This window comes from Furipterus horrens, unplaced genomic scaffold, assembly GCF_987537825.1.
Source record: "Furipterus horrens unplaced genomic scaffold, mFurHor1.1.pri manual_scaffold_7, whole genome shotgun sequence".
Lineage (NCBI taxonomy): Eukaryota > Metazoa > Chordata > Mammalia > Chiroptera > Furipteridae > Furipterus > Furipterus horrens.
Window position 1 is genome coordinate 84,953,799 of NW_028327177.1, and position 12,817 is coordinate 84,966,615.

Sequence of the window (12,817 nt, forward strand, 5' to 3'; positions counted from 1 at the left end):
GGTCTGAGGGAGTCCATGGAAATGCTGCATATCTTGATTCCAGAAAGCCATTCATGTAATGACAGGCAGGGTCAGGTTTGCAGGCAGTGTAATGAAATGCCAGCTCTGTGAATATACTATCTTGGCCCAGCAACATGTGTTTTTCTTTTTTCTTAAGAGGCTTCTGACATTGTTTGCTTGATCAGGTGACTGACAGCTTCATTTTGCCCTCATGCCTTTAAAAAAATTAGTGTTTCCAATAATTAAGTAGTTGGGTTTTTATTAGAACAGAGAGACATATCTTTTTGATCTAGTTTTCCCTCCTGGATGGCCTTGATAGCTTACTCTTAAAAAGCAATTTCACCTACTAGATTTAGTTTAAATGTTGACTTTATGGTTTATATATTCACTGGGAACAATGACAATGTCTTAATGAAATTTTATTAATTTAATACTGGAACATCCATAACATCAGAGATTTTTCTGCCAAATGGCAGAGACAAAAATAAGACATACTTGCTGTCAGGTTTTAGACCTTACTGGGAAACTGATTCTGTGGCCCAATTTAATCATCCTGACCAGAAACCCGTTTAACTGAGAGTGCTGGTCTAGATCACACAGAAGGATTTTGTGTGTGAGAATTTAAAACTCTAAATATCATAGCAAACCCTGAATATTAAGTTAATATCCACTTATGTTTTCTCACTTGTTCACTTCTCACTTGTGCTTCTGTTTCTTCCTTCACCTGTCCACCTATTCAACCATCTATGATCCATTTATCTATCGATAAGTTTATCTTTTATTCATTAATCCAAATATCCATTCATTTATTTATCAAATAAATGGAGAACCTACTAAGTGTCAGGTTTTGTGTGCCACACTGGGAATACTATAATAAAAAGATGCCATAGTATCTTTCATTTTGGAGCTTACAAACATAAAGTTTATTGATTGCTACTTTCAAAAAATAGGCCCGTTGTCAAAAATCACCAAAATTTTGTAATGCATCTGTTCCAACAATAAGTGTTAATTGAGTATCTTCTCTGTCAGACCAGTGCCAATATAAAACAAGAACTAAAGAGAAGACATTCCTGCCCTTGTGCAACGGAGGAGAGATAAACAGGCAGATTGACATAGACCTTCCTCATGGGACTTAAAGTCTGAGAGCATATACTTTCAAAAGTTCACAAAGCAGAACCAAGTATACACTTAATGAAAATCATTCAGCTCTAAATTGCAATAACCTAAGTTAAATAGTCATACAAAGCCGTACAAAAGACCCAAAATTGAGTTAGGTGCTGTGATTGAGCTGTGGAATTCTTCCAAGTTCCCTAGCAGCCTGAGCAACGTAGGAAACCACGTTATTTACTGTGTCAGATCAAAGAAAGCATATTTTGTTCACTAGGGAGACACAATGTTCCCAGTTACTAAAAGACTTCATAACGCGACACTGAATAAATGGTGGGCAAGGCAGTCTCTCCAACAACCTCTTGCAAATGCAGCAAGATGAAAGCTAGCCATAGTGACAGGTTTCTGTTCCATTGTCTCCTGTTCCTTTCCCCTGGAAAAGATGCTGAGGACTTCGCTGACAAGAGATGTGAGGGAGAGTTCTCTAAGATAATGTGCACAGTGAGTGACCCCAGACTGGATCATCCAGTTTTATGTATCCTGCCTCTTCCTGAAACTCCTGGTTGTCACAGGACTCTGATGCCACTTGTCCTTCAATCAGGGCAATAATACAACCCATCAAAGTGCCTACAGGCTGCAAGGTGAGGAGTAGGTGGGAGAAGGACTTAAGTAAGCCTCCTTGCCTCTCACCTTCCAAAGCGACTCATACCCTGAACCCTTTGCAGCGCTAGAAAATAGACTTCGCTGTTGTCTTAGATTCTTTAAAACATTAAATGTGAAATAAAATTCATTTTAATATCCAATCAATATCTCCCTTTTCTTCTCCATTAACTCCTCTTGCCTGCTTTTTCAGAAGAAACTGTTTGACTTAGACCCATAAATGAGAAAAGAAGGAGAGAAAGATAAGGACCGTCATATGCTTTGCCTTGTATTTTAGTCTCTGATTTTCTCACAACCTATAATGACGTTTGTCCATTATCTCATCAGCACTTGGAGTTTTTCCTGTTGTCCATGTAAATCTCTGCAGTGGCCTTCAATCTTGGCAGATAAGTGAGCTGTAAATAATTTTGCTTTAAAATTTATCGATTTGTCATTTTTAAGCTACATGAATTATTTTCATCATTAAAGCTCCTAAGTGCAGCCTGAATTCATTTGCTCTTCCGAGTGAATATTTTCAGCTCACTTTATAATTACTTTCATTTTGAAATGATTCTGTGAAATACTGATGAGCTGATTTTTTCCCCCATTTCTGTTTATAATAACCATTGGATCTTCCCGATCTCCTTGTCCTGTCAGTAGTAAAGGAATCATTCATTATAGGGTGGTTTGTACAATTTTATTTTTAAAAGACTTATGGCTAGTATGTGGCCAAGGACTTCTATAGAGTTTTCAAAATTAAGCTCATTTCTTTTTTCCTAGTTGGTTCTGATTTGATATTCAGAAATAAAAATCTTTGATTCAAAAATATCAGCACAGTGACAACAGAACATTGAAAATATTCATTTCAATACATAACAACCCTTTCCAACCAGTTACTAAAGCTGGGACCTGGGAAGGGAATACCCATGTTTGTGAGATCTCTTCTTCTTCCTCCTGTTCCTGTCCATGTTCAGTCTGTGAACAGTCCCTATTGACTCTGGCACCAAATGATGTCTTATAACATCATTTGTCCCTCTACTTCGTCACTACCACTCCCCTAGTATAAACCTCCTTGGGCTCCTCCCCTGGATACCCAGTAGTTTCCTGACTGCTCTCTGCTTTCACTCCCATCCCCGCCAACCTTTACACCACCCAGAAGCCAGACCAAACACTCTGGATGCAAGTTGGCTCCTGGTGCATACCTGCTTTCCTTTTATTAATACATTCCGCCTGCCCTGAACTAAGAATGAAACACAGTCTCCTTAAAGCGGCCCACAGGCCCTTACATTATTTAGCCTCCAAGTTCATTGCAGTGCCGCAATAGCCTTCTCTCTGTTCTCAAACACTCCAAACTCTTTTTGCTTTGAAGACTTAGTACCTGCTGCTTCCATTAATGGAATGTTCTTACAGAGGCATCTAGTTACCTAGCTAAAAGACATTGCAATATGTTGTTATCAGTCTGTTACAATTATTTGATTAATATTCATCTATACATACATATGCATACACAATCCTAGATACACACAGAGGTGTATATTCTAAGAGCTCAGCTACCATCTCTTTCTTTCACATTGCTTCTCTTAGAATCTGACTCACAGTAGGTGGTCAGTATGTACTTGTTGAGTGAGTGAATAAATGTATTGCAGGAGGACCCAGGCTGGGTGCTCCCTCCACCCATGTTCTTAGTATGTATGCATTACTGCAACAGGCTAGAAAGTGTATCTTTAACTACAGATACTTTGTATCTTTGGGCCAGTTTTTCACCTAGAAAATGAGGTGAAAGCCAATCACATTAGATGCAGATCTGATCCTGATCTTATAATTAGTTCAGAAGTGAATTTATTCTCATGCCCCAGGTCTTCTGGGAGGTGATGCAGACTGCTGAAGAGGTATACAAGTTGAGTGTGATTTGAGAGATAAATAAACATAAAATGGCTTTTCTCCTAGACAATTCTGGGCTCTAATCAGATAAAAGACGATGTCAAAGCTAATTAGCATGCTTACAGAAAATAAAAAGGCATATATTGAACTTTTTCACGTACAAAGAACATAACATAACTTCAGAAAGCCCAGAGTGCCGACAAAATATTAAATACAGAATACATCTTCAAATTAAGTAGTTTTCATAGTTGAACTTGAGAAGAAACATAAAGTGAGGTTAAATCTTACCTGGGGGGAAAATCCCACAAGCTTCCTGATTATTGTGTACTTAGCCCTCGTTGGGATGAGAATGTGCCAGTTCGCAAAAGCTCAGTGCAGCTGTTTTTAGGGCAGGTTCTCAGGATGCCGCTTTACTTTTATTTTCCAAATTTAGGAACCAAGTTTAGATGGCATTTAAAAAGGTTGCAGAAGTGCAGTTTATTTGTGAGGCAGTTTTGCAAACTTGTTCCCAACTGTATCTGTGATTTTAATGTTAGACTGGACCTATATGACTCATTTATTGGGGAGGTGAGAAGGGGCATTAAAATTTGAAAAATGGCTCAAACCATTTCCAGTAGACTTCATTTGCACCTCTGTTTATGGCAAAGCCACATCTTCAATTAAATTAAGGAGGTCTGGTACTCCATGCCAGAGGTTAGTTACACTAGAACAGCCGTTGAAGGGTCTTGGGACCCATGAGGTGAATTGCATTCTCTGCAGGAGAAAGGCCTAGTCTTTATTAGACTCCCTCAGTGGGGCAGGGTTGCCAGAAAGATATTTTTCTCCAGTTCAGGAAGAGGGAGTGAGGGGAAGAGGTTAAAGTTGGATTTTCAGGGACTACAGAGGAACCCCAGGAAGGAAGAAGTGTGACATTTCCCTCAGGTAACCAACCCCCTTGAGGCTTTGTGAAGAGTAGTTTGAAGCCTGAAGGAGCTTCAAGGGTCAGAGACCTAACTGTGAAACTAAGGTATTTTCGGGAACAGACCCCACAATCTGGCATTTGCTACTTATAGGAGAGGGTAGGCACTTGAAGGAAGGGATGCAATTCCCAGGATAAACTGGGGGGTCCTTTATTGAATTACTTGCTTTTACATGAAAAAATCTCTCCTTCCTTCACCCCTGAGGTGAGCAAAAACAAAGTACCACCAAAATGTAAAAATAGAAGTAATAGTGCCCATTATTTTTTTTACCAAGGTTAATTTCAAAGTGAAAGTAGCTTTAAATTTTGTATCGATGATAAAAAACATTCTCTGCATTCTAATTAAAGGTAGGCAATACAGGGAAGTATAAAGAGGAGGGAAAGTCCACCCTGAATCCCAGGTCTTTCTATTTATGCTTAATGTGTGTTCACACCAAAAATGCGCTGGTGCTGCACCTGCTGGTTTATAAAGACCACCCCTGTAAAGAACACAGTAAAGAGAAAAACAAATTCCTCTGTACATGGAGATTTTATCTGTCACTGATGTTTTCTGATTCTGAAGATCTTCAGCATGCCTCCAGGGGAAGCAATAAGGCAGGTATTGACTTTCTGTGGTAGAAATCAGATAGCTGGCCCTAAGAGCCAAATTTGCTGTTGCGGAGGATGCTGTTGGAAGTTGGCAGAACCAGGTTCTATTTCATGTCTTTGGAATGCTGACCCACTCAGGTCTGAGCAATTTATTCTTAAAGAGAACGACGATACGTGGGTTTGTGGTGGTGTTTGTCACCACCCAAACCATGTGTTTCCCAGCATCCTCCCCAGAGTGTGCTGTGCCCTGAGTCGAAACCTCTTATACAGTTTTGCCAAGATTTCTTTACTAGTTTAGAATATGGTCCTCAAATTTCTCCCACAGGCACACTGAAGAAAATTTTAAATGGTCTATCTTACTTTCATTAAATACGTGCCCAATTTTCCTCAACTTTGAATCCTTGCCAAAACCTGATTTCAGATTGTAATCTGTAATTGTCAAGGGCAAAGGAAGAAGCTATTGTCCTCCTTGGGCTTTCTTCAGATGCTTATTTCAAATTAAGGACTGGAAGGAGGGGGTCAGAGAGACCTGGGTTTTAAATGAAAGGGACCTTGGAAATTCCCATCAATGTGGGGAATGAAAAATAGAGGATACCTAGAGAGAAAACAAAGTAAGCAAAGAACTGTTGATAAGATTCATTGAAGACCTAAGGGAAGATTTTGATTCTATAAATAACTTTAGAGACCCATAATGCTCTGGGTCAAAGATCTGAAGAAGAGGACAGAGATTTCCCCCTTCCTGCCCTCTGCCCCTTTAGAGTGCTCTTCAGTAGGTAAGTGTAAGGATATAGTATTTGTCATCTGAGGGACAAGTTCTCAGGACTTAATTTTGAATGGGGGAAAGTAAACACCTGGACTTACTAATCTTTTACTGGAGAAAATAAGAACTGAAATTATTTCATATGCTCCCCCTAGTTTTTGCTCTCCATTCAAATAAAGAACATTTCACAAAATGGGAGGGGTCATTTGCTGGGCGTGTGTTAAAGAACTGGAACCTGCTTATTTTATTGATATTTAAATGAAATTCTTTCCCTTTGTATACTACTTGGACTTTTGACAGAGTGCAAATCTAAGAAGGCTGACCTCCCTGAGGTCAACCCATATATAAAGTACCAACAGTAGTGTCAGGAGATAAAGAGGTGAAGTGATGCCTGCAAAATGGATCACCTAAGAATTATGAAAGCTCTTCATAAAATAGTTATTTATAGACTTATAGGTTCAAGTGCACACATAATGATTTTTAAAGGATCTGATCTCCTTTTGTTACAGTCCAGAAGAACTGATGGCAAACCCTTAGATAGGAGTTGGGTATTTTATCATTGAAAGAACAATAAAAGACATGGAATCCCAAAACAGTTTTAGTACTGATGGTGTTTCTTTTGGATACCATAGCCTTACATTTAAACTACTCATGGTATTTTGTGTCACACATTTTGTCAAAAAATAAGGATGTTAAAACTGATACATCTTGTTATAACTTAGCCCATTGCCTTAACCAAGAACCTTTGATGAAAATCGGATTTGTTTTCTGACACAGCCCAGAGAGCAGTATGGTTTGTGATTATGTCTTTGCATCTGGCCCACTCCCTTCTCTGTCTGCCAATCACTTGGAGTTTTATCTGCATTCAGCATTAGCTGGAGGAAAGTGGAAGCCAAAATGTTGTTGATATATTTGTGTATGTGTGTGCAGAAGTGCTAAACAAAGACAAGCTGTTGGAACACACTCACTTAGAGAACCAGTAATAATCTTCTCTTCTTGACCCTCTCACTCACTTACTTTCAGCAACCTCTGGAAAGAAAAGACAGCCAGAACAGTTCCCAGCACAGTGTTTCCAGCCACCGAAGCCTGCACACGGCATCCCCAAGCCACAGCACACAGGTGCTCCCTGAGTACCCACCTGCAGAGGCCCCAGCTCCAGATCAGACCGACAGCGCTGGGCAGAAAAAGCCAGATCCTTTCAAAATCTGGGCCCAGTCCAGGAGCATGTATGAAAGCCGACGTGAGTAACACCCTGGCTGCTGCCTTTCCACAACCCAACTCCAGGGCTTAACTTTCTCTCGAGGCTTATTAAAAATAAATTTTCAGTGTGTAGACTGATAGAGTTGAACCAAGGTGAGAGGTGAAAGCTTCTCAGCTGTGAAACAATCTGCTGGATACTCACGGAGGCTCCATTATGTCCTCAGTTTCGGGAGGGGTAGATATGGATGACTATCAAATAAAGGGCCTAGATAAAAATGGATTTATTTTTCCTTTCAGTTAAAAGAAGTGGCCGATAAGAGCTGCTGTCTCATTAATTCTCCCCCGCGTGGAGATTGTGGCATGCTCCTGTGAAACAGCACCGATATACAGTAGAACATAAATATGATTGGTTCAGATTGCAGGAGTAATGAAAAGAAATTAAGTTCTTTCTTAGTGGTTTCTTAGTTTTTATAAATGCTGGTCATTTTTCTTTTTTTAACCAACACTATCAGTCTTTCTAAACATTCCCCTTAAAAAGAAAAAATATGTCGAGTAGTTTGTGCTTTAATTATTTATACCATGGTTTTAAATGTGTTCCTCTGGCTTTACGTTTTCGACAGATATGAACTAGGGATGGCATACATCATAACTTTTTGACTTTATAAACAAAAATCTTACCTTTATTACTAAATGATTTCCAAAGATTATTCACCATAAATAATATTCATTTAACTTACCATTACCAATGAGAGTTCCTAAAATGTTTAATTTAGGGGCATACAAATGGACCCTTTTTTGGCTGTTGCTATTGCTGACCTTTTCTCCTGAGGATGATTGGTCAGGATGAAGCTGCTATGGAGGTCATGTACTTCATTTTCTCTTGTTGGCCTGGGATAGGAGAGAATGTGTATGGATGGAGGAAGCGTTTAGTGAAGTGTCTGATTAAAACTGGAAGGGAAAAGAGAATTTTTTTGCCCATCCATCCTTTTTTAGCACAGTGTGCTAACTCAGAGGCAGAGGCCCCTGGAGTATGAGGCACGGAGGAGGTAGAGCGGTGGGAGTGCCCCAGTCCCCACCCCACCCCCTCAGCATTTTCTTTGCTGGCTAAAGCAGCTCCTCTGTGACCCAAATAAAACAGGAGTGAGGCCAGCATCCCTGTCTGAGAAGGAAAGTTGGCCACACTGCTGGGTGCATTTCAGCAGTTACGTGGCACAAAGTAGGTTGGAGTCTAGCTGACTATCAAATTTTAGAAGTCACTCAGGGGTCCCTCCATCATTTTCCTCAAGAGAGAAATACCATTGCCTTTTTCTTATAACAGTGCATGGAATTAAGTCAACTGTTTTGGCTAAGGATTCTCTAGGATGACAAAAGCCCCATTATTTGAGAAGGGATTTATTTAGCCCGTGGACTAGAAAGACCCCTAGAGTAACCCTGACTGTTCCTTTTGGAACATATCTCGTAGGCAGTAGTGACTGAGTATGAACCTGGAGTCTGTTCTCACTGTGTCTTCTCACTGACTGTAGAAAGTTCATTGAAGAAATGTTTCCCAAGGAGGAATGTTTTAACATTCTCTTCACATTTCTGTTTAACCATGTGGCTTCTCCAATCAATGGCCCAACTCTCATTGATGTTGAAATACTGCTTTATGGACCATGCCTCTGCTTTTCTCAATACAGCGCACATTTAGGACTGAGATTTCCATGTAAGAATCTTTTCATGATACAATAAACTGTATTCTGAAGCGCTGGCAGGGACATCACAATTGATAGGCAATGCTAATGCATCCAGGTAACAGGAGGCTGCAGCTCAAATGCCATTTTTACCTTGATGGAAGCAAAATTTCTTCAGAATTTGATATTTAATCCAGTTTTTTTAAATGTTTTCATCCCATTCCCCAAACAATGAGAATCTTGCCACAGCCAGCTTGCTTTAAGCATCAGAATTGCTCATGGGGCAGGCAGACCAAAACCTCTGGGATGGGGCCAGTTTTGTGTCTTTACTGTCTTCACCATCTGAAGTGATAGGACCCAGCAGCACAAATGAGAAGCCTTTTCTTTTTAGTGATTGGAGGCTCAGTAATTGATTGTTTGTAGCAATGTGATTGATGTTAAGACTCACTTTGATTTCTTCCTTGCTATTAAGTGAGAATAACGATGAGACTTTTCCCCCAATGATAATTATTCTGACTCTCTCACAGATTTTCTACTTTTCAAGGTACCTGTGACAGAACCTACACCAAGCTTCTCTTTTAATTAATATTTTCCTTCATCCCCAATAAGTTTCTGCCATTCCCTTGGTCATTTTTTATCTTGTTTTAAGAAGGGAAAAAAAAAATATGTAGCCTAACATGTGATTTGCTGCCCTTCCTCCCAAGACATTACAGTGAGCAAAGTGCTCTAAGAAGAATAGGAGAATTGAAGTCAGTCATAGTACCTTCAGTGAACCCTTAATTTATGCCCCCTTGTAGGGGAAAATATATTTTCTTTATATTTCATTTTATTCTGAAGGACAATGTGAAGATTAATACAGTCTGATCCAATTCCTTCACATGGTCTAACTTCTGTGCAAAATACCGTATTCTTGATATGGCCATCTGTCAAAATAGCAGTGTCAAATGAATCAATCTGGAATTGCAGATGTGTTAATAAATCCCTTTGAATGACTTAAATGTTTAATTAAAAACAAAGGCAAGTTGGAAGTCTTATACAAGCCACATTGCCAGTTTTGTATTTTCTCCAGGTACCATACCTGTTGTGTGCATGTTTGTAAAAATGACATTGATGCAATCTTAGTAGTTATTGTTCAGGACCAGCTTGTATCCACTAGTGTTTACTATAAAAGAAAGTCTAAAACTTCCAGTTGAAATTTTGCCTGTTCACAAAATAGTTTGATAAGAAAAATGTCAAAACTGTCATATTAACCAAGGTAAACCTGCACTGCTCGGGAGAGACATGCTTACAAATTTGGAATTGGTGAATTGGCTCCTTTATCAAAGTGGGTTTAAGGAGCTTGTGTGAACTTCTAGATTTTAAGAGCTATTATGACAGTTCTTATTTGTTTGTGTGTTCAGACCTTGGCCAGATCTGATGATATGTGCTTCTAAATAAAAAACTCTTCTGGTTGAACTGCATAGAATTAATCTGAACAGGAATTAGCCCAAGAATGAATTCCATCAGGTATAAATAAGTGCCATAGTATGGTAGTTAAAAAAATACACTTACTTTTTTTAAAAGGAAGTAAGTGGTTAGTCAATTCTAAAGTTAATGACATGATTAAAACAAGGTCATACAAGAATGTGTACTTTGGGGTTTAATTAAATATGAAGAGTCTAAGATGGTAATGGGAGTTCTATGAAATTCTCAACAGTACAGTTGTAAATTCCAGCTTTTTGACAAGAAAAGCACCATGAAAAAAAAAAAAATAAAGCAGAAGCAAACTGTAGTCTTTTAAACTTCATAGCAGCTGTGACCTTTACTGTGAAAGCTTAAGTGCACGTTTCTTATCAATCAAAACTAAATTAACGTGAACTAAGAGAAAGCACATACATTAAGCTTTGCAAAATTGTGACATTAATATTCCAGCTATGTCACCTTCGCCAGCATCGGGATTGAGCAAGGGTGAAAAAGAGAGAGAAATCAATTCCACGAGTTTTGGAGAATGTCAGAGTAAGGATTCACTGAAAACTTTTTTCTTCATTATATCCATCCTGTTTGATGTTCCCATTGATCTGGAGGGCTGGGGAGAAACTCAGAAAGAAAAATGCCATGAACAAAAATGTTTTGCTATTCTTGTTGATGAGGCAAAGACCAAATAAAAGATGGAATAAAAAGTGATGGGCATGTTTTTGCTAAGTCTGAAAATGTGTGTCCTGTAGTAATGGAGACACCAGGAGGTTTCTCTGCAAACCTGGTGATTCCATTCTTTCTAATTATCAAAGGAAGTCTTTTGACTGCTTTATTGAGTTGTTGCTTGCCTTACCAAAAGTGATTAACTACTGAGAGTGTCTCCTATGCAAGGGCTTAAAAGTGAAGAAAGCTGGACAAAGTTTTCTTAACTCTTTTTGATTTAGCCTCACTGAAAAGAAAAACAAAGTGATAAAAACGTCAGAAAGGTGATTCTACCCTGCTACCTCCTAAAAATGTAATTATAATAGAATCTGCCTGAAATAGAGAAGAGAACAAACCATGTTAAGGGAATAGTTTAGAAACCTTAGTGGCCCTGGCAGCCAAAGATGCAGAAGAGAGAAATTCTGTAATTCTTTATGTGGCAGCACCAATTTAGCACCAAAGTACTTGTGTACCTGGCATTTGGTTGGTGGAAGAAGAGTATAATTTTTGAAATGCCAAAGTTAAGGTGCCAAAAGACTTTCTTTGCAATATCTCTGTGTGTCGGTGTATTATGTTTGTGTCTCTGTTTTCCTGGCTCATCATTGAAGTCCTCAACATTCTTGGTGTCATTGGGCATCTTGTTTTTCAAGAGGAAGCTCTTTTAATAAATTTGCCACTTTCCTATGGACTAACGTGAATAATAAGCCTAAGTCTATTGGCCACAACTACCCATACCATGCTAGCTTACATCTAAACGAGCAATATAAGGCAAAAACTTGCTACATTTGGTGTCATTGTAGGATGAGCACATGTTCCTGTGTTAAATGATGCGGAGAAAAATGAGTCTGGGCTGCAGACCCTACAGAGGCCCTTTTCTTGTTCACAGAAAGGCTCTGTGGACTCAGAGCAGACTCTGCCAGGCCTCTGGTGCTGCTTGGAAAGCCCCATGCCTGTTTTGGTGATAATCTTCCACTTGAGTGAACCAAAGACGGAGACCCAACTTGATTTAATTTGTTGTTTCAATGAGTACATTACAGTAAATACCCTTTAGTCAGCTACTCAAACAGAAAGAAAATATTGTTACCTTGGTGTGCTCAAGAAAATATCCCTCTCAAATCATGTTTATGGGAGTGCTATGATGTAGCCTAACTCCATGTCCCATGGTGTCTTACAGCTTAGCCACAGCAATTATAATAAAAAAGTGTTGGATAAAAAGCATGGTTGAAAGCCATGGCATTAAGATAGCTCAAGCAAAATATCAGATTCAAACCTCTCTGACATGTTCTTACCTGTTTATTTAGCTGCTTCTTTCTCAGCACATTCATTCACTGTACGTTCAAGGTGAATCACTAAAGAGGGACATCTCTCACTAGCTTGAAATGTAAACACTGCCTTCTTCTTCCCTGTTCTATTGTACTTGTACAGAATTGGAGGAGATGAGAGTTAAATTTTTGAGCCAGCACACTGCTTCAGCACAAAATTCAATTAATTAAATAAACCAAAAGGTATGCAGAACAGTATTTGAAAATCTCTTTTTAAGATTCACTGCCACTAAACTGTATTTCTTCTCTTTAAATACAAGATACGTATATCATTTTACAGCCTACAAAACACTATATATTAAAATATTAAATAAGAATTAAATAGAAATAACCCTTTTTATTACCTTGGTTAAGTAACAGTGATATGTAGAACAATTTCATGTGCAGTGAGCATGTTTTTATGAAAATTACTTTTATTTTTATAATGAGTTTTTTTTTATTTTAAAACCCTGAACTATTTAGTTTTAAAAGTGAAATGTCAAATTATTGGATAACAAACTAGTACTTTGAATATTGAAACACTATAGGCAAATTC

The 12,817-nt window shown here is 38.6% G+C and overlaps 1 protein-coding gene across 7 annotated transcripts in view; it reads left to right on the forward strand.

The window, feature by feature from the left end:
- MAGI1 (membrane associated guanylate kinase, WW and PDZ domain containing 1) overlaps positions 1 to 12,817 on the forward strand; it is a 671,948-nt gene that overhangs the window by 632,407 nt on the left and 26,724 nt on the right. For 4 of the 7 annotated variants that reach the window (XM_090283876.1, XM_090283877.1, XM_090283879.1 and 1 more), the window contains one exon: positions 6,957 to 7,173. In XM_090283876.1, the coding sequence (XP_090140002.1) occupies positions 6,957 to 7,173 (217 nt within the window). Of the gene's footprint in view, positions 1 to 6,956; positions 7,174 to 10,714; positions 10,799 to 12,817 lie in introns of all 7 variants that reach the window. The other 3 variants (XM_090283881.1, XM_090283882.1, XM_090283883.1) reach the window with 1 other exon arrangement.